The sequence below is a fragment of the Monodelphis domestica genome, chromosome 3 (assembly GCF_027887165.1).
Source record: "Monodelphis domestica isolate mMonDom1 chromosome 3, mMonDom1.pri, whole genome shotgun sequence".
NCBI lineage: Eukaryota > Metazoa > Chordata > Mammalia > Didelphimorphia > Didelphidae > Monodelphis > Monodelphis domestica.
Genome location: NC_077229.1, coordinates 477168893 through 477189525, shown reverse-complemented (window position 1 = coordinate 477189525; position 20633 = coordinate 477168893). Strand labels below are relative to the sequence as shown.

Here is a 20633-nt window from a genome sequence, read left to right as displayed (position 1 = left end):
TACACATAAGGCCTTATCAAGAAGGGCTCCTTGAGGCAGTCAAGGGACTTTGAGATAAAGAGAGAAAGGGAGAGCACACATCAACTGACCTCGATTTTCTTTTCTGGCAAGTTAGAGGCATAGTCCTTAACTGAGAGGTCCTCAGTTGTTTCTTACAGTTGAAGGTATGGAAATATAGTTAATATCGTTAACCTGTTGGTCCCCTGGCCCAGCTGTCCTGGTTCTGTTTCTTTTATCCCCTTCCCATATCTATATTACAGTTACTTGGGTATTGGTCCTAACTTCCTCCATTCTTCATTTCAGTAAGTTTCTTGAGGGAAGAAACTATATTTTATTTCACTTTTGCCCATTGGATTTAAGATTTAATCACATCTTAATCATCCTGACCTAGATGACTTTAGACTACAGGGAGAAAACTGCAAGTCAATTATAGCATTACCAGTGGCCCAAGGAAGCAGAAAATTTTTGTATATTCCTAAATAGGAAGAATAATAAGAAGTCTGAAGTAGCAATGGAACCAACCCTAAGGTCAGAAAGACCTGTAGTTTAAAATCCTGACTGACTCATACCAACTATGCGATCTCTGGTAAGTCACTTAACCTCTCAGTAATACAGATAACTCTCTAAGACTGAGTGTGGAACAGATATAGAACTTCATGTCAATAAAATTTCCTTAACAGGAATTCCCTCTCCCATTAAAGTCATGGGTATGGCTTTTAAAAGGAAAAAAGGAGCTATGATTTGAGAGGCAGATAGTATGAGGTAGCAAAACATAGCTAATAGAGAGCAGGCCTCCAACACTGGCTGACCTGGATTCTAGTCCTGCTTCTGACACATACTGATTAGAGGGCTTACCAATGATTTTTTAGGCAGTTATATTACAGAATACAACTTCCACTGGCCAAAGAAGTTCTCTCATCTGGGAGTTCCCCAAGGCAATACAGTCACTGGTCCAATTCCTATCTGTGGGATCAAAAATTCATTCTCTGATATTTTATCATTAGGATAGGGGGGACACTGAGTTCTCAAAGGATGTGGCTATGAGGAATACATTCTGGTAGATCCTATCAAGCAGGAACGTTTTTGAGAACTGGCCCAGGAATGGGCTGTGTAGAGTATATGTGTGTACATGTATCTTACTACACATATGGCAGATTTCTAAGAATAAGTGGTATATCTGCCTCAAGTGTCTGTTCATTCTGGTCCATCCTGCCCATTGCTTCCAAAGTAATTTTTCTTAAGCACAGGTCTGACCCATGTTGATTGAGTAGTTACATCATCAATTCCCATCAAATAGCTTTGAGCTTTTAAAGCTCTTCCCAACCATCTTTGTTGCCTCTTTGGACATTATTTCTTCCTTATTCTGTGATGTAGGGGCCTGACATCTCTGCTCCTCCCACATCCATTGCCTCCAGATGGAAATACAAAATGTTGTTTGCCACTCAAAACCCTTTATAACCTAGCCCCCTCCTTCCTTTCTGGTCTTCTTATACCTTACTCTCTGACATGTACTCTTTGATTCAGAGACACTGATCTTCTGGATATTCCACAAACAAGACATTCTACCTTTTGGTTCCAAGTTTTTCTCTGAATGTCCATGAGGCCTAGAAGGTCACCCTCCTCTGCTCCAACTGATCTCTCTGGCTTCCTTTAATTTCCAACTAAAATCCGACCTCCCATAGGAAGCCTTCTGTAAGCTCTCTTAATTTCTGTGCTTCCTCTCATTTAATTATATTTTATTTATCCTGTGTATGGCTTGCTCTGTATATATTTATCTACATATTATCTCCCCCATTAGATTATAAACTATGTGACAATAGGCACTGTCTTTTGCTCCAGAACTCAGCACAGTGCCTGGCATATGATAGATGCTTAATAAATGCTTACTGAATGAGTGAAATAAACAAATCTCCCAATGTGGCCTTTGCCATTATCCTTCCTTATCTCTGTGTTAAAGTCTCTTCCTTCCACTTAAGACAGAGCTCAAGTACTATTTCTGGCATAAAACTTTCCCTCATAGCTTCCCTCCCAAATTACTTTGTATTTAAATTCTTATTATAAATATTTATACTTATTTGTGTTATACATACACACACACACACACACACACACACACACACACACATATATATTAACTCATTTGATTCTCACAACAACCCTGGGAGGTAGGTGGTATTACCCCCATTTTATAGTTGAGGAAACTTAAAGCAAAGAACAGTTAAATGACTTACCCAAGGTCACATATCTAGTAAGTGTCTGAATCTGGATTTGAACTCAGATCTTCCTAACTCCAGGCCCTGCACTCTATCCATTGAGCCACCCAACTGCTTTGTATATAACTATATTGTTATATTTACTTCTTTTATTCTTCATTAGAATGCAAGTTCTTTGCAATAATTTTATTCTTTCTACTTCAATTCCCTAATCCATAAAAGGTGCATCATAATTCATATAAATTGACTGATTACTCTAGCCAAACTAATTAGGCTCAGAATGACTCATTAGCAGGTTGATTGAACAACAATAAATTTTTTCAAGCACCTCAACTCTCAAAGGCCATCAACTAAGTCCACAAGTTGTCCACTGACTAAGTCCACTAATAATATTACCAAACCTGAAAATATTGCAGTTGACTAAGATGTACTCCAGTGAATCACTTTATTATAGGGTTTTATTGTATATTTTGTACCCTCCTGGACATTTAACACCATCACAATAAAAATAAAATCCAATGGATTGAGGAGAGAGAATTCCTTCTCTACCTCCACCTCCTTATCTGATAGTTCTTTCTCTCTACTTATTTATATCCTACTCATTCTTCAAGGCCCAAATTCTTCTACCTCTCTCATGAAACCTTTTTCACTTATGACAGGCCATATAGGTCTTTCCTTTCCTGAATTCCTGCTATACTGATCTAGTAATAAATTCAGCACTCAATGGTTTTCTATTTTATGTATATTGGCTCTGTCACCACAAACAGAACATATGCTGCTTAGAATTCAGGAACTACAGATGCTATATTTATTTGTATACCCACAGCATCTTATACCTTGTAGGTATCCAATAAAATCCCATAGCATCTTACACATTGTAAGTATTCAATAAATATTGATATGACAAACTGGATATAGCTATAAAAATAAAAAATAGTAACCTTCATCAACTCCCTTCATAATCACCCTAATCAGCATCACAAATCTGACTATCCTCATGCAAGCATGATGTACTTAGGTGGCTATGAGATATCAGTGCATGACTAGCAAGATCCCTCAAATAACATTTTTGCTTGGTAAGTTGTCTTTATGAATATCTTTAATCACAAGAAATAAAATGTTAAAGTTCAAAGGAAAAAATAGAAATGTAAATATTAAATCCTTCATTAATTCAGTAGATGCTCTAACATTTGAGAAAAAAAAATTTCCAATATATCCCAAATTATAGAATGTGAAATTCCTAATAAGGGGCTTCAAAATTGCAGTGGCAATAAATACTATTAATTACTCATCCAAACACTTCAGTAGAGTTACCACCAAAAGGAAAATAGAATTAAGATGATTTGTAGGTGAAAGTTGACCCACCATAACCACATGTAGGGAAAGATTTTAAAGATGATTATTTTTGTTATCTGCAAACACTATAAATACATAACTGACAAAGTCAAGGGGGAAAAAAAGACAACAGTAATCAAATGGAAAGCTAAGGACTTTACAAATATCTCATTTGATCTAATTAACTTACAGTTAAAGCAGTATGGATGTTTTAATTGTATTGAGAGGACAGGTTAAAATGGGAATGACATTATGGGGAATAATCCCTTTAACTCTTGCTAGGGCTTTATTCCATGTTATTTCCAACAATGCATTTAACACTAATTAATTTTCAGCAGTCTATCTATAAGTTCTTTCCACAGAAGCAGGAAAAGAATTATTGATTATTTGTTGTACTTTCAGTCATGTTCACGATAAAGCTAGAGTCTGATATAATTTGGGATATATTAGAAATTATTTTCCTCAAATGAAGGATTTTGTTAAATGGGAAATATTAAGACGGTCCCTTATTTCTCTACTGTGCCTAGATCCCTGCTGGTTTCTGAAACGCCTTCCTTACTTTGCCATTTTAATTCATTCAGGTGTTTCCTACTTCCCAGTTAAATAAATGTAGATACAATTAACAATATTACTTAGAATTTGGGCCAAAGCCTAACCCAATTCGGTTTTCAATTTCAAAGGCTTTCAATCCTTTGAAAGAATAATTTATTATCTCTGAAACTCCCTCAGAAACTGGCAATAGATCTATGCACACATAGTAGGCACTTAACCATATTCATATCCAACCAACTTCGACCACAAACATATAATTTGCAGTGGTAATGGAACGTGCTCTTGCCTTTTTTAATTGCATTTCAGCAGTACTATTTCCGCCACTGGATATATGTTCAAATGTTTCCATTAGAATAAGTGTTTTAGTAAAGACTCTTGTGGAATTAGAATGGAGTTAAAGGGACCCAGGAGGCTATCTAGTTCAACTCCTTCGTTTTATAGATGAGGAAATAGAAGACCCAGGTCGGTTAAATGATTTAAAGCCCTAAAGTCACAAAGTTAATGAACAGCAGAACCACGAATGGACCTCTAACAATATTCAGTTTCTTTCCATATCAATAAAGGAAATCAAAGGAAGCTAATACAACTTTCCAAACAAAGTCTATAGCACCAATTCCGTAATGCAAAGAATCCTCTTTCCTAGATTCCCTTCCCCAGAGCAAGTTTCTTCTTCTCCAGCTGTAGAGTCCCCGCCCTCCAGCTTCGAGACTCCCGGTTCCCAGCTGCAGAGTCCCCGCCCCCTGTCTGTAGTGTCAGAGCTTTGGAAAGAAGTTTATCCTCTGTCCTCACGAAAAACTAGGAGTTTCCCCCAAAACTTAAGAGGGCAAATTCCTACTTGGCTATCACCACACCTCTACTCCCCAACTTCCATCCCCTGACTCAATCCTGGCTTTTCACATCCCCAAAGACTACACAGAAGTTCAGGCATCCCACGGAAAAGGGAGAAAAAAATAGAACCACTCACTGGCAACCCTCGCTTTCACTTCCTAACTGGGAGGGGTTCCGACTCCAGGTAACCAAAACCTAAAGTTAGCTACCCAATTAGGACAAGAGCCACAGTCCAGGCTAACCAATCACGGCCGACCGGGCAAGTTGTTCATCCGTGACGTCAGAAATAATTAAGGAGCTCGTCATCTCTACGAAAGCTTTTGGGCTCCCTGGCATCCAGTCTCTGAAGCGAAACTGAAGCCACTAGAGACTCCGCCCCACTCCGGGTGGAGTGCAGCCAATGGAGGAGGGCCTTGAAGTAAGCGAGCCAATGATAGGAGGCAGGAGGCGGTGACCAGACCTGGGGGGCGGAAAGGAATGGAAAGGGGCGTGGCGTGGCGGCAGCGGGGCAGCGGGAGGGTTTAGTTGCGCTCAGTATATGACAGTACGTCAGCAGCGGGATGGCCGTAGCTGTGGTGGCGGCTGCAGGAGCCGGAGCAGCTGCGGCCGCAGTGGAGGCAACAGTAACAGTAGCAGTAGCAGCAGCAGCAGCACCCGGGGGAGTTTAAGATGGCGGCGGGGGGGTCAGCTGCCGGTCTGCGGGAGGAGCGGCGCTATGGTTTATCCTGCGGGCGGCTCGGCCAGGACAACATCACCGTGTTGCATGTGAAGCTCACAGAGACGGCGATCCGGGCGCTGGAGACGTACCAGACCCATAAGGTGAGTCCGAGCCTGGGTTGGGCTGGGCTGCGGAGTAGAACTGAGCGGAGCGGGCGCTCCAGAGCTGGACTGCGCCGCGAGCTCCTGCCCGCTCCGGTCCCATCCCGTCCTGTCCCAGCAGGGAAGTCACGGGGCAGGCAGGCAGAAGCCACCTCAGCCCTGGAAGGATTCCGTCCTCCCTCCTAGAACCGTTCTGTTCACCTCAGGCCCGGGAGAATTCTTTCCTCCCAGGAGTATTCGCTAGGTCTCGGACAGCCTGGGGCCAGCGGGTGGGCGGCGTCGGTCGCGAATGCCCCTTCCTCGGCTGGCAGCTGGACGGTGGGATTCCCCCAAGCCCAAGCAAAGGCTCCGAGAGAGGTCCGTTCACTCCCCCCACCCCCACCCGTGTCCGTCGCGACTCTGAGAGAGAGACCCACCCACCGCTCTCGGGGGAGCGGACACCCCACAAACACCGTAGAGAAGAGGAGAGAAACACCGGGGCAGACCCGGGACAGAGTCTGAACACAGTCCGGCACGACTGTACAGGCTCGGGGACAGCTGCCCGATAGACACTTCTTGGAGGTGGGGGTGGGGTGGGGTGATAGTGGTGAAGATGCACACTCAAACCCCGTGGAAGGTGAGGGAGGGAGCAACTTGGAGGCGCCCACTAAGTGGAGGTGGAATGAATGGCACATGGACACCTACCCGTAGGGGAAAAACAAGCGGAAGGAATCGAAGTGCAGGCTGTAGGACCAGAGAGAGACTGACATAAAGAACAGCAAGGTGGGGACATGTGCCCACGGGATCACGAAATGGGATACCGACACGATAGAAGGTACATGGGTGCACATAGAGACACCCACAAGGAGAAAAACACGCACACTTGTGAGCCATGTACAAGGAAGAGAGGGAACCATAAATTCACCAGTGGACAAGCTTTACACACAGAAGAGAGATTCATTGATACAGAGGGAAAGGACGGGCACAACGTAGTCTAAAGGTAGGAGAACAAACATCAGGGATTTGGGAAGAACCCCAGCAGAGTTGAGGGTAGAAAAATATGGAGAGAGGGATTCACAAATAAATGTGTACTGTTTCACCAAGTTATTGCCAAGAAGGATACGGAAAGGTAAATAGGAGAGACAGGCCAGATTTGGAAGGCAGACATGCAGCCTGAGAAAAATACAGCCCTGCAGATGAAGAGACGAGTTCAAATACAGGAAAAGTAGGACTTCTGTGGAGAATGGGGGAGGCAGGGAATGGGACTGGACAACGATATTGTCTCACGGGTGACACTATGTGCCTAGAGAGATGGGAGAGAGAGAGAAATTCCAGACAGACAGGTGTGGCTAACAGAAGAGGGGAAAAGAGTCTCATAAGGAAAGAGGTATGTATACCCGGAAAGGTAATCAGGAGACATAGGAGCAATGGGAAGAGAAGAGACTGGCTACAGAGGGTGGCAGAGAACAACCCTGACATGCAGGGAGATATGCTTTTTAGAGGGTTGCAGGATGATTAAGTGATTCCGAGTCTGTGCTGCCCTGCACCACCTCTGAGGGTCAGAGAAAGGAGACCCGTTTATTTTCCCTACTTTTTTCTCTGGCATTCACTTATTCTCTCCATATCTGGATAGTAAGGGGTTAAGATTAAGCTAATTTGAATCCCACTGCTGTCAGCTGTGGGTGTGGATAGCAGAAAAGTATATCTTCCATCATCCTTGCTGAGAAGTGAAGGAAATCTCCCATCACCCCCTCTCCACAGTGATTTTATGGTGTTGGTTAGGCAGCTAACTTAAGTCCTTGAATCAGTCAGGGGGTTAATATTAGCTGTGTTAGCTTTGGGCTTTTTCCATAAAATTACTTTCCTCTCCCATCTGCAAACTGGTGGAATATGTATACTCTTTGTGTAGGGACAGAGCGAGTCGTTAAGAAAAAATGTGTTGTTTTTTCTTGTCCCTTTATTTCTCTGTTCATGGGAGCCAGGTGGGATGGGTTAGACATAAGAGCCCTTTTCTCCCATCTGGAAGGCTGGAGAGAAAACTGTTGCTGGTACTGTGCATAGTTCCTGGGTGCAGGGAGGGAGGGGAAAAGGGAGGGGGGAGGGGGGAGAAAACCTGCTGACTTGGCATTTGCCACAGGACAAGGCCCAGCTCTGAGCTTAACCAGTTCCTATCCCAAGGCCAAACCAATAGCTCAGGCTGTATGTTCAGCACCAGCAGAACTTTTTAACATGCTTGGCAAAACTGTGAGTCAGGGTGAGGCTGCTAGAACTATGGGTCAGGAAGTGGGAAGAGTTTCAAAAGGTAGGGGAACTGTCTGAAACTAGGGAGCTGCCACATTGACTTTTTTAGACCAGCTAATGGAAGGTTATTATGTTGTTTTCTCTTCCAATATGTTGTCTGACTAAATAAATCAGACACAAAGTACTGAATCTTTCTTTGTCTTAGAACTCACTCTAACTTATAGTGATCTTTTCCTCCTGACTAATAGTTTTGTTCTAGTCAGCCAAATGATTAATAGAGAAGCATATTGTACCTGTAGAAATATACTGGTCTGGGTCTCCTTTCACACTGAGCCCATGTCAGAATAAATTCTAAAAACTTAAAACTAAGCTGTAATTAGGAAATGTACATATGTGTCTGAATGTTATGTAGTAGGAAAGAAGTTTTAGGCCTATGCTCACAGAAAAATTTGCTTCAGTTTCTCATAAAATTTCCCTCAGCCTTCCTGTATTCTTCATTGTAAAGAGATCTGAGCCAGACAGCAAGCATCCCCCAAGTAACTTCAAGCTAGGCAAGTTAAATCAATTATTATTACTTCTCCCAGTCTAAAATTTTAAAGGGACAATACTTTTTTAAGAGCCAGAAATTTCAACATTACAATTACTAGAATTTTCATAAATTAAGCTTCAGTTCTTTGTCCAGTGGAATTACTCTTCCAAGATAATCCATTCTGACTTGAAAATTGGTAGACTTTGAGGAGGTGAATTTAGGAACTTCTCAGAGCTGTGCGGTAGAGGGAATGAAAAGTTCTTAGAAGTAGTTGAGTGAACCTAAAAAAAACTATGCAACATAAAGAGTTCATTAAAATTTTGCTTTAATTAAAATTCTGACATCTCTTATTTCTTAAATCACAATTTCTTATTGCTTCATAAGGCATCTCAAACTAATAGATTTTAGTTATTTGTGGGCCCTCTTACTTGTTGAAAAGAGGGATATAATGCCATATGATTGCCAATGTCTTAACCTATACAATTTGATTTTTAAGTTAGTATACAAATTAAATTTACAAATAAAAAAAATGACTGTAAGAGACAGTTTATTTTATGAGAACATTTCCAGTCAATTTGAATCAGGAAACATTTTGAAACAGGTCATATGTGTAAGTGTGTTAACTTAAAAGGTTTTCATGACTTGCATTATGAACCAAACATGTTTGAGCAGATGAGTATGTGGATAATTTGCTGACATTAGCAAAGCTGTCTTCTTAACTGCAGGTAAATGTAAGCTGAGTAAGGAAAAGGGCATGCGAGACATAAAATTTTTTAAAATTTGCTGTGTGATTGTGCCAATATTTGGGGGAAAGCCTATTTTAATATAATTATATCCCCATGAGCAGTACTGAATTTTATAGCAAATGGTTGTTAGTTAAATGGTTTGCCAGTTACCATTGGTAAAATCGTTTTGCTGTTTGAATTCCTAAATTACAAATATAAAATTCTATGCAAATTTTACATTCAGTTCATTTCATTACCAATCTAATCAATTTAATTTTGTTATTATCTTGATGAAAATTTAAGTGATACTCATTGAATGAATTAATTAAAAAGCATTTATGCTCTTACTATGTGAAAAGCACTATCATATCTACTTCCTGTGTTAATTATGTATTTACACTTAAAATCTTTTTAACTTTAAAGCTTACTGTTATTTAGAGAGAGAGTGTGTGTGTGTGTTGTGTGTATGTAACTGGGTGAAAGTTAATTTCTAGGAAGCAAGAATAGCACATTCATTAATTAGTGTCCCATTAACATTATTTTGTAAAATATTAATTTTATATTTGAACAAAACTGCCTTGTTTTTATTAGTACTTGGTAGTAAATGATGTACAAATATAAATATAAGCATTTAAAAATCCACATTTTTTGATATTGATCAGCATTAAGGTTTAAATCAATATGCTTAAGTATTAATACTTATTACCAAAGCAGAAATGCTCAGAACTTAAGCTAACAAAATAATCATTGGTGCACAGTGTCTTGCTCATAGTAGAGGTTTAATAAGTTTTTGAGTTGAGCTTTACTTCACCTTAGAATCATAAATAAAACCTAGTTTTCTTTCCCTTTTATCAATGATATGCACTCTGAATCCTAGATTAAATAAAGTAAGTTACTCCAAGATCTATTAGTTGATGGTCCTTGCCATGGTAGGTTTCCAAAATTTCACTAATGGTTGTTTTAAGTATTCTAGTTAAGAGTTAGGATAAGCTAAAATTTCACCTTCTGCCAGAGGTTTTTCCTGGTCCCTTAAGCCTTCTCTTCTCTGAAATTACTTCCAATTTATCTTGTTTGAACACAGTTCTTTGTATAATTATGAGCTCCTTGAGAAAAGGAACTATTTTTTACCTTTCTTTGTATCCCTATTATGGTGACAGGCATATAATGGGACTGAATTTTGATAAAAGCTCATTAATTTGACTTAATGCTCTGTTTCTTGATTGTCATCTTCTTCCCTGATCAATGTTCTATTTCTAATTGTTATTAACATTTCTCCATCTCCCTCACATAAATATAGTTTATGAGCAATTAATACAAATCCCTCTTCACTTACAAAGTAGCCAAAACTGTTATTCAGTAAATTATCTATATTGATTTTTAAATTTAAAATAATTAAAAATGCAAACTTTGATCTCAAGCTTTTTGCCAGACAAAAATCAAGATTTCATATAGTAGATAACTCTTAAGAGTTTATCATTCAGCAATAAGTGAAGGTTGAAAGGTGACAACAAAGGAGATTGTTCTGAAAAACAGTGGCTTGGTTGTCTGAAAAGTTAGAGAATTTGGAAAGTAAAATGTTATACATATATAGAGATACACGTACATATACATACTCACACATATGATTAGAAGAATGTGGAAATCTTGGAATAATTGTTAATATGCTTAATGACAATAGCAACAAGATTCAGTCTTTACATCTTTATTTTTACTTTAAAATTATTTAAAGAAGTAATGTTCATACAGCTTATTAGATTGTGATCAGAATTCAGGTTCACAGAGGTGCTAAAATATAATTTTCAACTGTTGAGTCATTGGTTTAGTTTTGCAATAACCAGGCTCTTCTATTTATTTTACAGAGGGTATATAGCCTGATTATTTCTTAGTTTTGGCTGGATGTTTTTGGAAACTAGGTAAAAAAAAGATGCCTTTCAGAGAGGATAAGTAATGCATTTTAAATGACCTAATATTTTTTTCCTTTTATATGTATGTTGATGCGATTTTTCGGAAAGTTCCAATGCATTAAAAACAAAACAAAACCTATCTACCCCTAGCTAAATTATTTTGTCTTAATTTCATTGAACCTTCTCCTTGGGTTGTATTTTAAAAAAATACTTTTTTAAAAAAAGCAGGTAGCATTGTAGCACAGTTCTAACTGGTTTTTCACGCCAAAATCACTGTTGGGAAATATGAAACATAATCCAGGCCAGAGTTACATGGGAGGGCTATAGCTCTCTATTTTGCTTGGCTATGGAGTTATTGCTATCAATGGGCTATGTTAAACCTTCAGGAAGAACTGGTTCTAAGGATTCCACTGACAACCTGGAAAGTACATACCTGGAACCAGTCAACAGAATCAATGCTTGACATTTAAGTATGAGGTAGAGAAGGGGGGGGGGGAGGGGAAGACAGCACCTTAAATAATGAGTATATAAATGATTTAAGACTTTATGAATCAAAATCCAGGAACTTAAACCCAGAAATAATTGGTTGATCCTGTTTGAATACAGAACATTTAGCCAGCATTTTCAAAACAAGTTTGTTCTACTGGTACTGCAAGTAATTAAATTATTAATATAGACAAATAGGGTCATGCTTCAGCTTTCCTTATTGCAGAATGTGTCTGCTATCGAATCATAAATGACCTTTAGATGACTGAAAGCAAATCTACAGATCTTGATTCTAGATTTTAACACTCCTTCCAGTGTTAAAGCTCAGTGATGTACACTAAGTTTTTTCAGCTAAGTTAAATGATGATTAGATAAGTGGTTTGTTTGGGTGAAGGTTTGAAAAGTGATTTTCCACCTAGAAAAATATCAGGATGTGAAATTAGGACATTACTACATTTCTTAGAGCAAACAGAGAAGAAATCTTAGGTATAATGGGAATTTTTTGTCTGCCTTTTTTATTCTCATAGCTAAGAGGATTTAGATTTTATATGTGTGGGTTAAGCCTTTTTTGACAGCCTTAAGTGCATAACCTCTATAAATTCTACTTAAAACTTGCAGAGATTGGTTAATAAAAAATTTGTTTTTACTTGAAGATAACCAGTATAGTTTGTCACTCATGACTAATATAAATGTTAAATAATACTACTATGGTATATGCTCTTACTTATATTTCGAAGCTCCACTTCTAAATCTGATGATTAATTAAACTCTTGGAAAAAGAAGTCATTGTTTTTTCCCTTGCCCCTCCATTCTGTTCTCCTGTGTCTTTTGATTGTCTCATTCCTCTTTAGTTTGAGATTTTCTTTTAGGAAATTTAAAAGCACATATATTACTTGAATACATAAAACTTTTATCATTCATTTTTAGAAATTGTAATGGTCCAGTTATTAATACTTGGTTCATGGTCTATTGAAGAAACCTGCCAGGAAATTTCTTATTCATTGGATGGGGTTTGACCCGTCAGAGAGAATTTGACATCAGAAATCTATGCAAGAACAATCCAATAAATTAAATTTTCCTCTAAGATACTCTTATTTGCTTATTTTTTATCTGGAGAAGATACTTTTTTTATGAGTGCTTTTTGAAAAAAAATTATTTCCACTGATGTTACCTATTAGCATTTTATCCACTGTGATGGAGGATAAAATCATAGATCTAGGCTAGTTAAATAAAAGAAACAAAAACCTTTCCTCCTGGTTTCCTTGAAGACACAGCTAAAAATTTCCCCTTCTACCTGAAACCTTTTCCTAACCCTCTTAATTCTAATGACTTCTCTCTATAGATTATTTCCCATTTATCCTAGATGTAGCTTGTTTGTACATGACTGTGAGCTCCTCAAAGGCAGGGATTATCTTTTGTCTTTCTTTGTATTTCTAGCACTGAGTACAAAGCCCATTACATAGTAGGCACTAATGAATGTTTATTGGCTGACTGATCTTGGAACATATATTGTAAAAAGATAGTTAAGTAACTTACTAGATATTTCAGTAAAAATATTAAGAAGACATTTGTATCAGATCTACAAAATAATATATCCTGTTATCTTGAAAGAAAACAAGGATATTGTGGAATCATTTATTTGTTGTGAGTTTGTTGAAAGGCTTTTTTGTGTCAGATTTATGAAGTGGGCTATAATATCTGGTTTTGATAATTTGGGAATTGTTTGTGGTTTTTAACAAAGAATATAGACCTTTCCCCAACTTCCCTCACTGTATCCTTAATAATTGTTTGCTGAATAAATGAACAAATCCTTTACAAATGAAAAATCCAGGTCTTGAGCTTTATAGTACTTATTTCAAATTGTGGGACTTTTCCTCTAAAATATCTTAGCAAGAGGAAAACTATTTTGTAGATTCCATTTAGTGTTGTGATAATTGACTTAAATTCAGTGTTACTCTTAAATATTCTCCATATGGTTAAACAATGCCCAATTTTCTTTAGCTGTCAGCAAACCAACATGTTCGATTTTATAGTTACGATATGTGTGTATGCGCATAGTACAATATCAATGCAGATGTACTTTTGGAAGCTGAGTTCTATGGACTCTCCCTTAAGCTATGGAAGCTTTCTAAGTTTTCAATATAAAACCATAAACCTTTTCATTGGCCAATATATAGAAGGTTGGAAGGGGCCTTAAAACCCCTTCACTTTACAGATGATCCAAGGCCCAGAGAGGTTAAGTAATTTGCCCAAAGTCACATAAGGTAGTAAAATAGTAGCATCAGGATTCAAACAACCTCTTCTGTCTGTCACTCAGATACCTCTAAGCAAAGGTCATTTTATTTTCCTTTTTTTTCCAGTGTAAATCTTCAGCTCAGTAGGTTTTTATCATAGGGAACTATGTTTTTCTTTATGAGGAACAGATCCATCTAGCTAGCTAGCTAGCTAGCTAGCTATCTACAGATAAACTTATCACAATTAAAAGGCCAAAGTAGATCTCCCCTTTGGAAAAAAAGACAAGGAAATTGTATTCTTGCAAGTACAAAATAAATGATTCACAAGAACTCATTTTTTGTTTAGCCACTGTTTCAGATAAAATTTTCTCTTAAACAGAGCCATCTAAAATCCTGACATTGAAATAGTGCTAAATCTTTGACTATATTCTTAGTATTTGACTTATAATAAAGAAATATAGCTTTTCAATAGCTATTATTTAGTCATATTCTTCCCCATAGAATGACAGTGTAATAGCAGTAGAAGACTGGCCTAGGAGTTAGGAAAATGGATATACATTAGCTGTGTCCCCCTGGACAAGTCATTTTGTCTCTCAGTGGCCCAGGCAGTCTTTTCTTTAAGTTTACAGATGAAGCATTAAAAACCTAATTCTAAAACAAAGAAAAGAAACCAAAAAAACCTCACCATTTTTATGGAGTGGAACAGAGACTAGATCTTTGGTTTTTTAAAATTCTCTTCTTACATCTTTGGATTTGCTATAATAACTAGAAATCAGTCAACTTATTCTTTACTGGACAAACTGTATTAATTCCTTACTTAAATTGCTAAATGTGTTTCTTTCTATACATCTGCAGCGAAGAATTATAATACTTGTAGGTGGCATAGTGGAATGAGCCTGGAGTCAGGAAGACCCATGTTGAAAATTTAGCTGTAGATAATCAGTTAGCTGTGACCCTGGGGAAGTCATGTCAGTGATGGCTTACTCAGTTTCCCTCACCCATAAAATAAGGATAATAATAGCACGTGCCTCCCAGGATTATTGTGAAGATTAAATGAGATTTATAGAGTACTTTGCAAACTTTAAAATTCTATATAAATAGTAGTTGCTGTTATTGTCGCTGCTAGTGGTATGATTTTCTAACCTGTTGACCTTTTGAGAGGTAGTATTTAGTAAGGGTTTAGTGTATAAAAACTTCTTACTGGATTCTCTGTGGTTTGGTATTTATGCTATCACTCTTATTCTCCCCTTTCCTCCTATGAACCCAAGAAAATAAAGTTTAGTTATATTTTATTTCATCAGAAGACTGTCTGATTTTAATACTTTTAGGTGTTTTAATCAAAATATTTCCTCTCACTGCTACCCTTGCCCCAGGCATACTTCCCCATCTAGATACTTAAAACTACATTGGCCACATTTCTGGTGGTTTTTATTTCGGTAAAGCTGTCAAAAATGAGATATTTTTAAAAGTAAAAATTCTTAAAATAGTATAGTAGACTCCTTATGGAAGAAATAGAATCTATTCTACTAAAATGTAGGGAACTCAGTATCCTAACTCTTCATCCTACTAGGCAGTTGCAAAAGTGAAAAAGCATCATTAGACTTAGAAGACTTTTTTCTGTGTGCAAGGGGAAGGAGTTCTTTGCCATCAAACTTAGCCTGTTTCACAGAGGAAAAAAGGAAAAGCCTTGCCTGTGATTGTGATGGTTCATATAGGCAACATGTCTTTTAAAATTGTCATGTGAAATAGATACATCTGCAAGTTAAAACTGAAGAGTGTGAATGACATGAATAATCCCAAAATAACTAATTACATTCCTTTGTTATGAAAGTAAAGTGAAGCAAAAACAAACCAAAAACAAATGAACAGATTGGCAGTGTCTTAAAATACACAACTCATTCTGCTCTTAGAATATACTCTCTCCATAGAAGAAAAAACTTTGCTGGATTCATCATCAATCCATAAACATCAGATTCCTGTAGGCAAAATTTGAGAAAAACCAGTCCAGCCTTAAAGATATATCAAAGACCATGCTTGCCCACAAACTTTCTGTTATTGTCTGTAAGACTTAATAGCATTGAGATGAATGGAAATTTCCTAAGTCGATCTGAAGTTTCTTATAGGCATAAAATGTTAGATGGAGGCAACCTAGAAACATGCTGAATGGAAAGGGAAAACTTGCCAGGGATTCTCAGCAACATAGAACCAAAATATTGCAAAGTAGAAAGGAACATTTGAGATCTTTTAGATGCTACTTGAAAGCCTCCAGATATGTGGAACCCAGTATCTATGGCAGTTCTTTCTACTTTTGTAAAATTACAGAAAGCCCACAGATCTTTTTCATACAAACTATTATCTAGCTTTGCATCCTCCATTCTATACCTGTGCAGTTTTAAAAAATCCCCAATACAGACATCTGTTCTTATTAATTTTCATTATTTCAGCCAATCATTCTAGCTTCTTGGTTTTTTTTTTTTCAGACTTGTCTTACTCTTTGTAACCCCATTTGAGGTTTTCTTGGCAAAATTACTAATGTAGTTTACCATTTCCCTCTCCAGTTCATTTTATAGGTGAAGAAACTAAGGCAAAGAGGGTTAAGTGACATGCACTGGGTAATACAGTTAAGTAAGTTTCTGAGGCCATATTTGAACTCAGGAAAGTGAGTCTTCCTGATTTCAGGTTCCACACTTTGCCACCTCGATGCCAGATCATTCTAGCTAGTCATCAATAAAAACAATTGAATAAACATGCAACTGAATAAATATACAACACAAGAGGCAGTGTTTTAACCCAAACTAACTTTTAACAAAATAGAATTCATCACATGATCAAATAAATGCTTTTGTCCTGTGTCCTTTCTGCTCTATCCAAAATTCTTTGACTTATTTTTTCCTTTGCAGATTTTATAAGTATATGCCATATATTCTTTCTTCTAAGTTATTAATAGAAACATTTAGCAGCTTGGAGTTAAGGATAGATCTGTAGGGCATAGCAACTTCTAAGTTGAAATCAACCCAATGATCTTTTTAAAATTACATTTTAATTTTGAATGTAAGCACTAAAAAAAAAGAGGTATTTCCATATACAACACAAAAAAGGAATTAAATATTAAAGTTTGAATTACCATTTCATACTCACTTAAATATTTTTTTAAAGCATATAATTCCACACATCACTTTCAAAATTGTCCCGTGTTTCATTATTTCTTCTGACCATCTTCCTGGTTCTCTGTGCATTTGGGGAAAAAAAAAAAGGCTTCTTTGACCCTATTCAAGGATCATTATTTCTAAACCTGATCCCCTTCTTCTCTCCTGTCAACTTGGAAAAGCACAAAACTACTAAAGTAGTCATAAAATCCAATTCTTTAATCAAGAAAGAGACAGGTCCTTAATAGTCGGTTGCCACACAGAGCCCAGTGCTAAATACCAGAGTCAGAACTCTGGGGCTCTGTCTCAGAGAATCACTGCACCAGATGATTCTCCAAAGAACAATAGAACTTGGGGACTTATTTTTGGGGGGAATTATGTACAGCAGACATATACTGACAGTTTATAAGCAGGCTTGGGAAAGAGGCTGTAGCTAGAGGCTAAGGTATTAAGGAGTGACCTAACTTACTATGGGTACAAAAAGGATGGCTCCTGCCCCATGTTGGGCTTCTTGGGAATGGATCTCTGATACTATGGAGGAAACTTCTATGACAAAAAGGGTGATTGAGGACTTGAGCATTTCTATTACTCCTATTCAGGACACTTACTGGATACTTGGAGATCCCTTGTTCAGTCTAAGCAAAATCAATTTGGGACTTCCTAAAGGCCAGTTCTCAAGGGAAATGGGCAAACTCGGGGCTTCCAGAATTTACCTTGGCACTCTCAACCTCCTTGCAACTAAAAATCCAAGAAAGGGGAGGAAAAACTCATTTGAACAAATAGGCATAGTTAAGTAAAACAAATAAAGTGTCATGTCCCTCTGTCAGAAGGTGGGTAACATTTTTTATTATAGTTCTTTTGAAAACATAGTTATTTGTTGTATTGATATGAGTTCTTAAGTCATTCAAAGTTGTTTTTCTTCACAGTGTTTTTTATGCTTGCATAATCTCTTGGTTCTGCTTACTTCCTTTTTCATGAGTTCATACTACCAAGAATTCTCAGAAATCATCTCTTTCATCATTTCTTGTGGTTCAATAATATTCCATTGAATTAATATACCACATTTTGTTCAGATATTCCCTCAGGTGATTAACAACTCCTCAAATTCTAGTTCTTTGCTTTTCTCTTTCTTCTCTTTTAGTTTCCTTTTCTGGATCAAAGAAGTTTGTTCTACTCATGATTTACAAAGAGAAAATGGCAACTTTACTATTATCCAAGTAACAAGATTCCATGAAAACTAGAATAGACTAGAAACTCCATGAGACATTCATGTATCCTCCCAATTTATTCCTTTATAGCTTTTATTTCCTTTTTTTAGCTCTTGCTTCATTTCTTTTAAGTATTCATATAGTTCTTATAGAAAATCCTTCTCCCCACCCCCCTGTGCTTTTATTGTTATAGAGTTTCTCTTCTTTTGGAGACCTGTACATTAAAAAAAAAAAAATTTATACTGATCAGTGTCTTCTTTGGTTCTTTATCAATCTCTCCAGCTTTATTTCCTGAATCAGGGCTTTATGCCAGGAACAGACTCTTCCCTGTGCAGTGCTTTTTGGGTGGGGAGGTTAACCTGGCTTAGTTTTGCCCTGGGTCACCTGGGTTCCTGGGCTGATGACTCCTTTCTGGGTTGGGCTTTCTCACCCCTTCTTATTTTAAAATTTAGAGCTTTGAATCTTCAGATTTCTCAAAGGTCTGCCTGACAGAGTGATAAGGGACCTCTTAGTTGTCCTAACCAGAGCTGTATTCATTGGTGCCCCCCCAGGGCTCCTAAAGGCCCCCAGATTGGTTTATAGCTACTCTGGGGCTTTCTAGGAGAGCCCTTTTATAGTGATCCCTCAGGATAGAAAGCCCTATAGGCAAGGAATATCTCTGGCCCTTCGATGGCCAGCTGTGAGGCTACAGGCATATTTGTCTATGGCACTAGTTTTGCTTGCTGATGGTCCCTTCTATTGCCCATGGGCTGCTGGCTAACATTTTATGTACTTATGGATGGAAGAAATCACTTACTGTGCTGTACTTTCTCATTAATTTTCTTGATCATTATTCAGTCTAGTGAGAATTTCAAGGTTTTACTGAAGTAAATAAGAAAGCTGGGTAGCCTTCCTCTATTCAGGTAGCAGTCTTGACCAGAAGCCTTCCAATCTATTAATTACTAATTGTTGGATCTGGTCATTTCAATCAGTTCATTTCATTTTATTTTATTGATATATTTTGTTTCTACATTATTTTTATATAATGTTCTTCTCCACCTGCCCCTCTCCTCTTCTCCTTCCACCCCTGAAGAGGCATTCCCTATAAAAAAAAGAAAAGGAGTAGAGAAGCGGGGAACAGTTCAGCAAATCCATTAAACATATCAGCCATGTCTGAGTACATAAAATGTGCCACACTCTCAGTGTCCCCCTTTTGCATAGAAAAGAAGGAAGCGAGTTTTCTCCTCTTTTCTCTGGGTCAAGCTTGATTATTCTAATTAGGCAGTTCTTAGTCAATGAACATTTATTACGAACCACTCATGGTCTTATGGCTGTGGGTAGTTCCTCCAGGAAGGCAGAGCTCAACCCATCCATGCCTGCCCAATTTATGGTACTCTTCAATGTCATAGTCAGTGAGCATTTATTAAGCATCTGCTATGTACCAGGCACTCTGCTAAGTGCTAGAGATACAAAGAAAAGCTAAAGACTGCCCCTCCTCCCAAAGAACACATAGTCTAATAGGGAAATCATGGAAATCACTGTGTACAAACAAGATGGACATAATCTATAAAAGGAAAGGGCTAACAGGAAGAGATTGAGAAAGGCTTCTTGGAGAAGATGGGATTTTACCTGGAATGCGGTAGAAACTTACAGTAGAGGCAAGGGGGAACAGAATTCCAATGCAAATGCTTGGGCCTGGGAGATGAGTGTCTTGGTCAAGCAACAGCAAGGAGGCCAGTGTTGTCCTAGAAGTTTACCACAACCAAATACTGAGTGTGAGACCTTCCTTCCTCCTGACCTCATGAAGACACTAGTAGAACACATATGGGGACTGAAAGACACTCCTGCTCTGGGTTTAGCACCCAGCCAATCATCTCTTTTGCTAAGTAAAGAGGGATGACACCCTTTACAACACTCAACTAATTTATAATAATTAATAATCCATCAAACTATTCATAAGCCTATATGCCCTCTGCTCCTATGATTTTAACTGTCATCTGTCTCCATGAAGATGACTCAGCCTTAGATACACAGTCTAGTCTCATCCCTGGGCTTCAGTCCTGTTATACCACTTACCTACTAGATATTTGAACTGGATGTACCAGAGACAGTTTTAACCTCAACATATCCCAAACAAAATTCCATAACCTTCTCCCAAATCCCTCCCTCTTTGCTATTTTTATTGAAAGGCACCACAATCCTTCCAGTTTATCAGATTAATATCTTTAGCATTATCCTAGATTTCTCACTATTCTTCATCTCACATATCCAATTAGTTGCCAAATCTGGCTGTTTGTAACTTCATAGCAGCTCTTACCTCTCCCCCTTCTCTCCATTCACATAACTCACACCTTAGTTCAAGTCTATACCACCTTTCACCTAGATTATTGTAATAGCCTCTGAATTAGTCACCCTGCCTCAAATCTCTCCTTACTCTAGTCCATCCTACACACTG

The 20633-nt window shown here is 37.9% G+C and overlaps 1 protein-coding gene and 1 long non-coding RNA gene across 4 annotated transcripts in view; one reads left to right on the top strand and one right to left on the bottom strand.

The window, feature by feature from the left end:
• Positions 1–5291, bottom strand: part of LOC103097505 (uncharacterized) — a 61915-nt gene extending 56624 nt beyond the window's left edge. For both annotated transcript variants that reach the window (XR_008917900.1, XR_008917901.1), the window contains exon 1: positions 5065–5291. This is a non-coding gene — a long non-coding RNA (uncharacterized LOC103097505). The remainder of the gene's footprint in view (positions 1–5064) is intronic.
• A 108-nt stretch (positions 5292–5399) lies between these two features.
• ELL2 (elongation factor for RNA polymerase II 2) overlaps positions 5400–20633 on the top strand; it is a 105488-nt gene continuing 90254 nt past the window's right edge. The window contains exon 1 of one of the 2 annotated variants that reach the window (XM_056824678.1): positions 5400–5747. In XM_056824678.1, coding sequence (XP_056680656.1) covers positions 5598–5747 — 150 coding nt within the window. In that variant the 5' untranslated portion in view covers positions 5400–5597. The remainder of the gene's footprint in view (positions 5748–20633) is intronic. The other variant, XM_056824679.1, reaches the window with a different exon arrangement.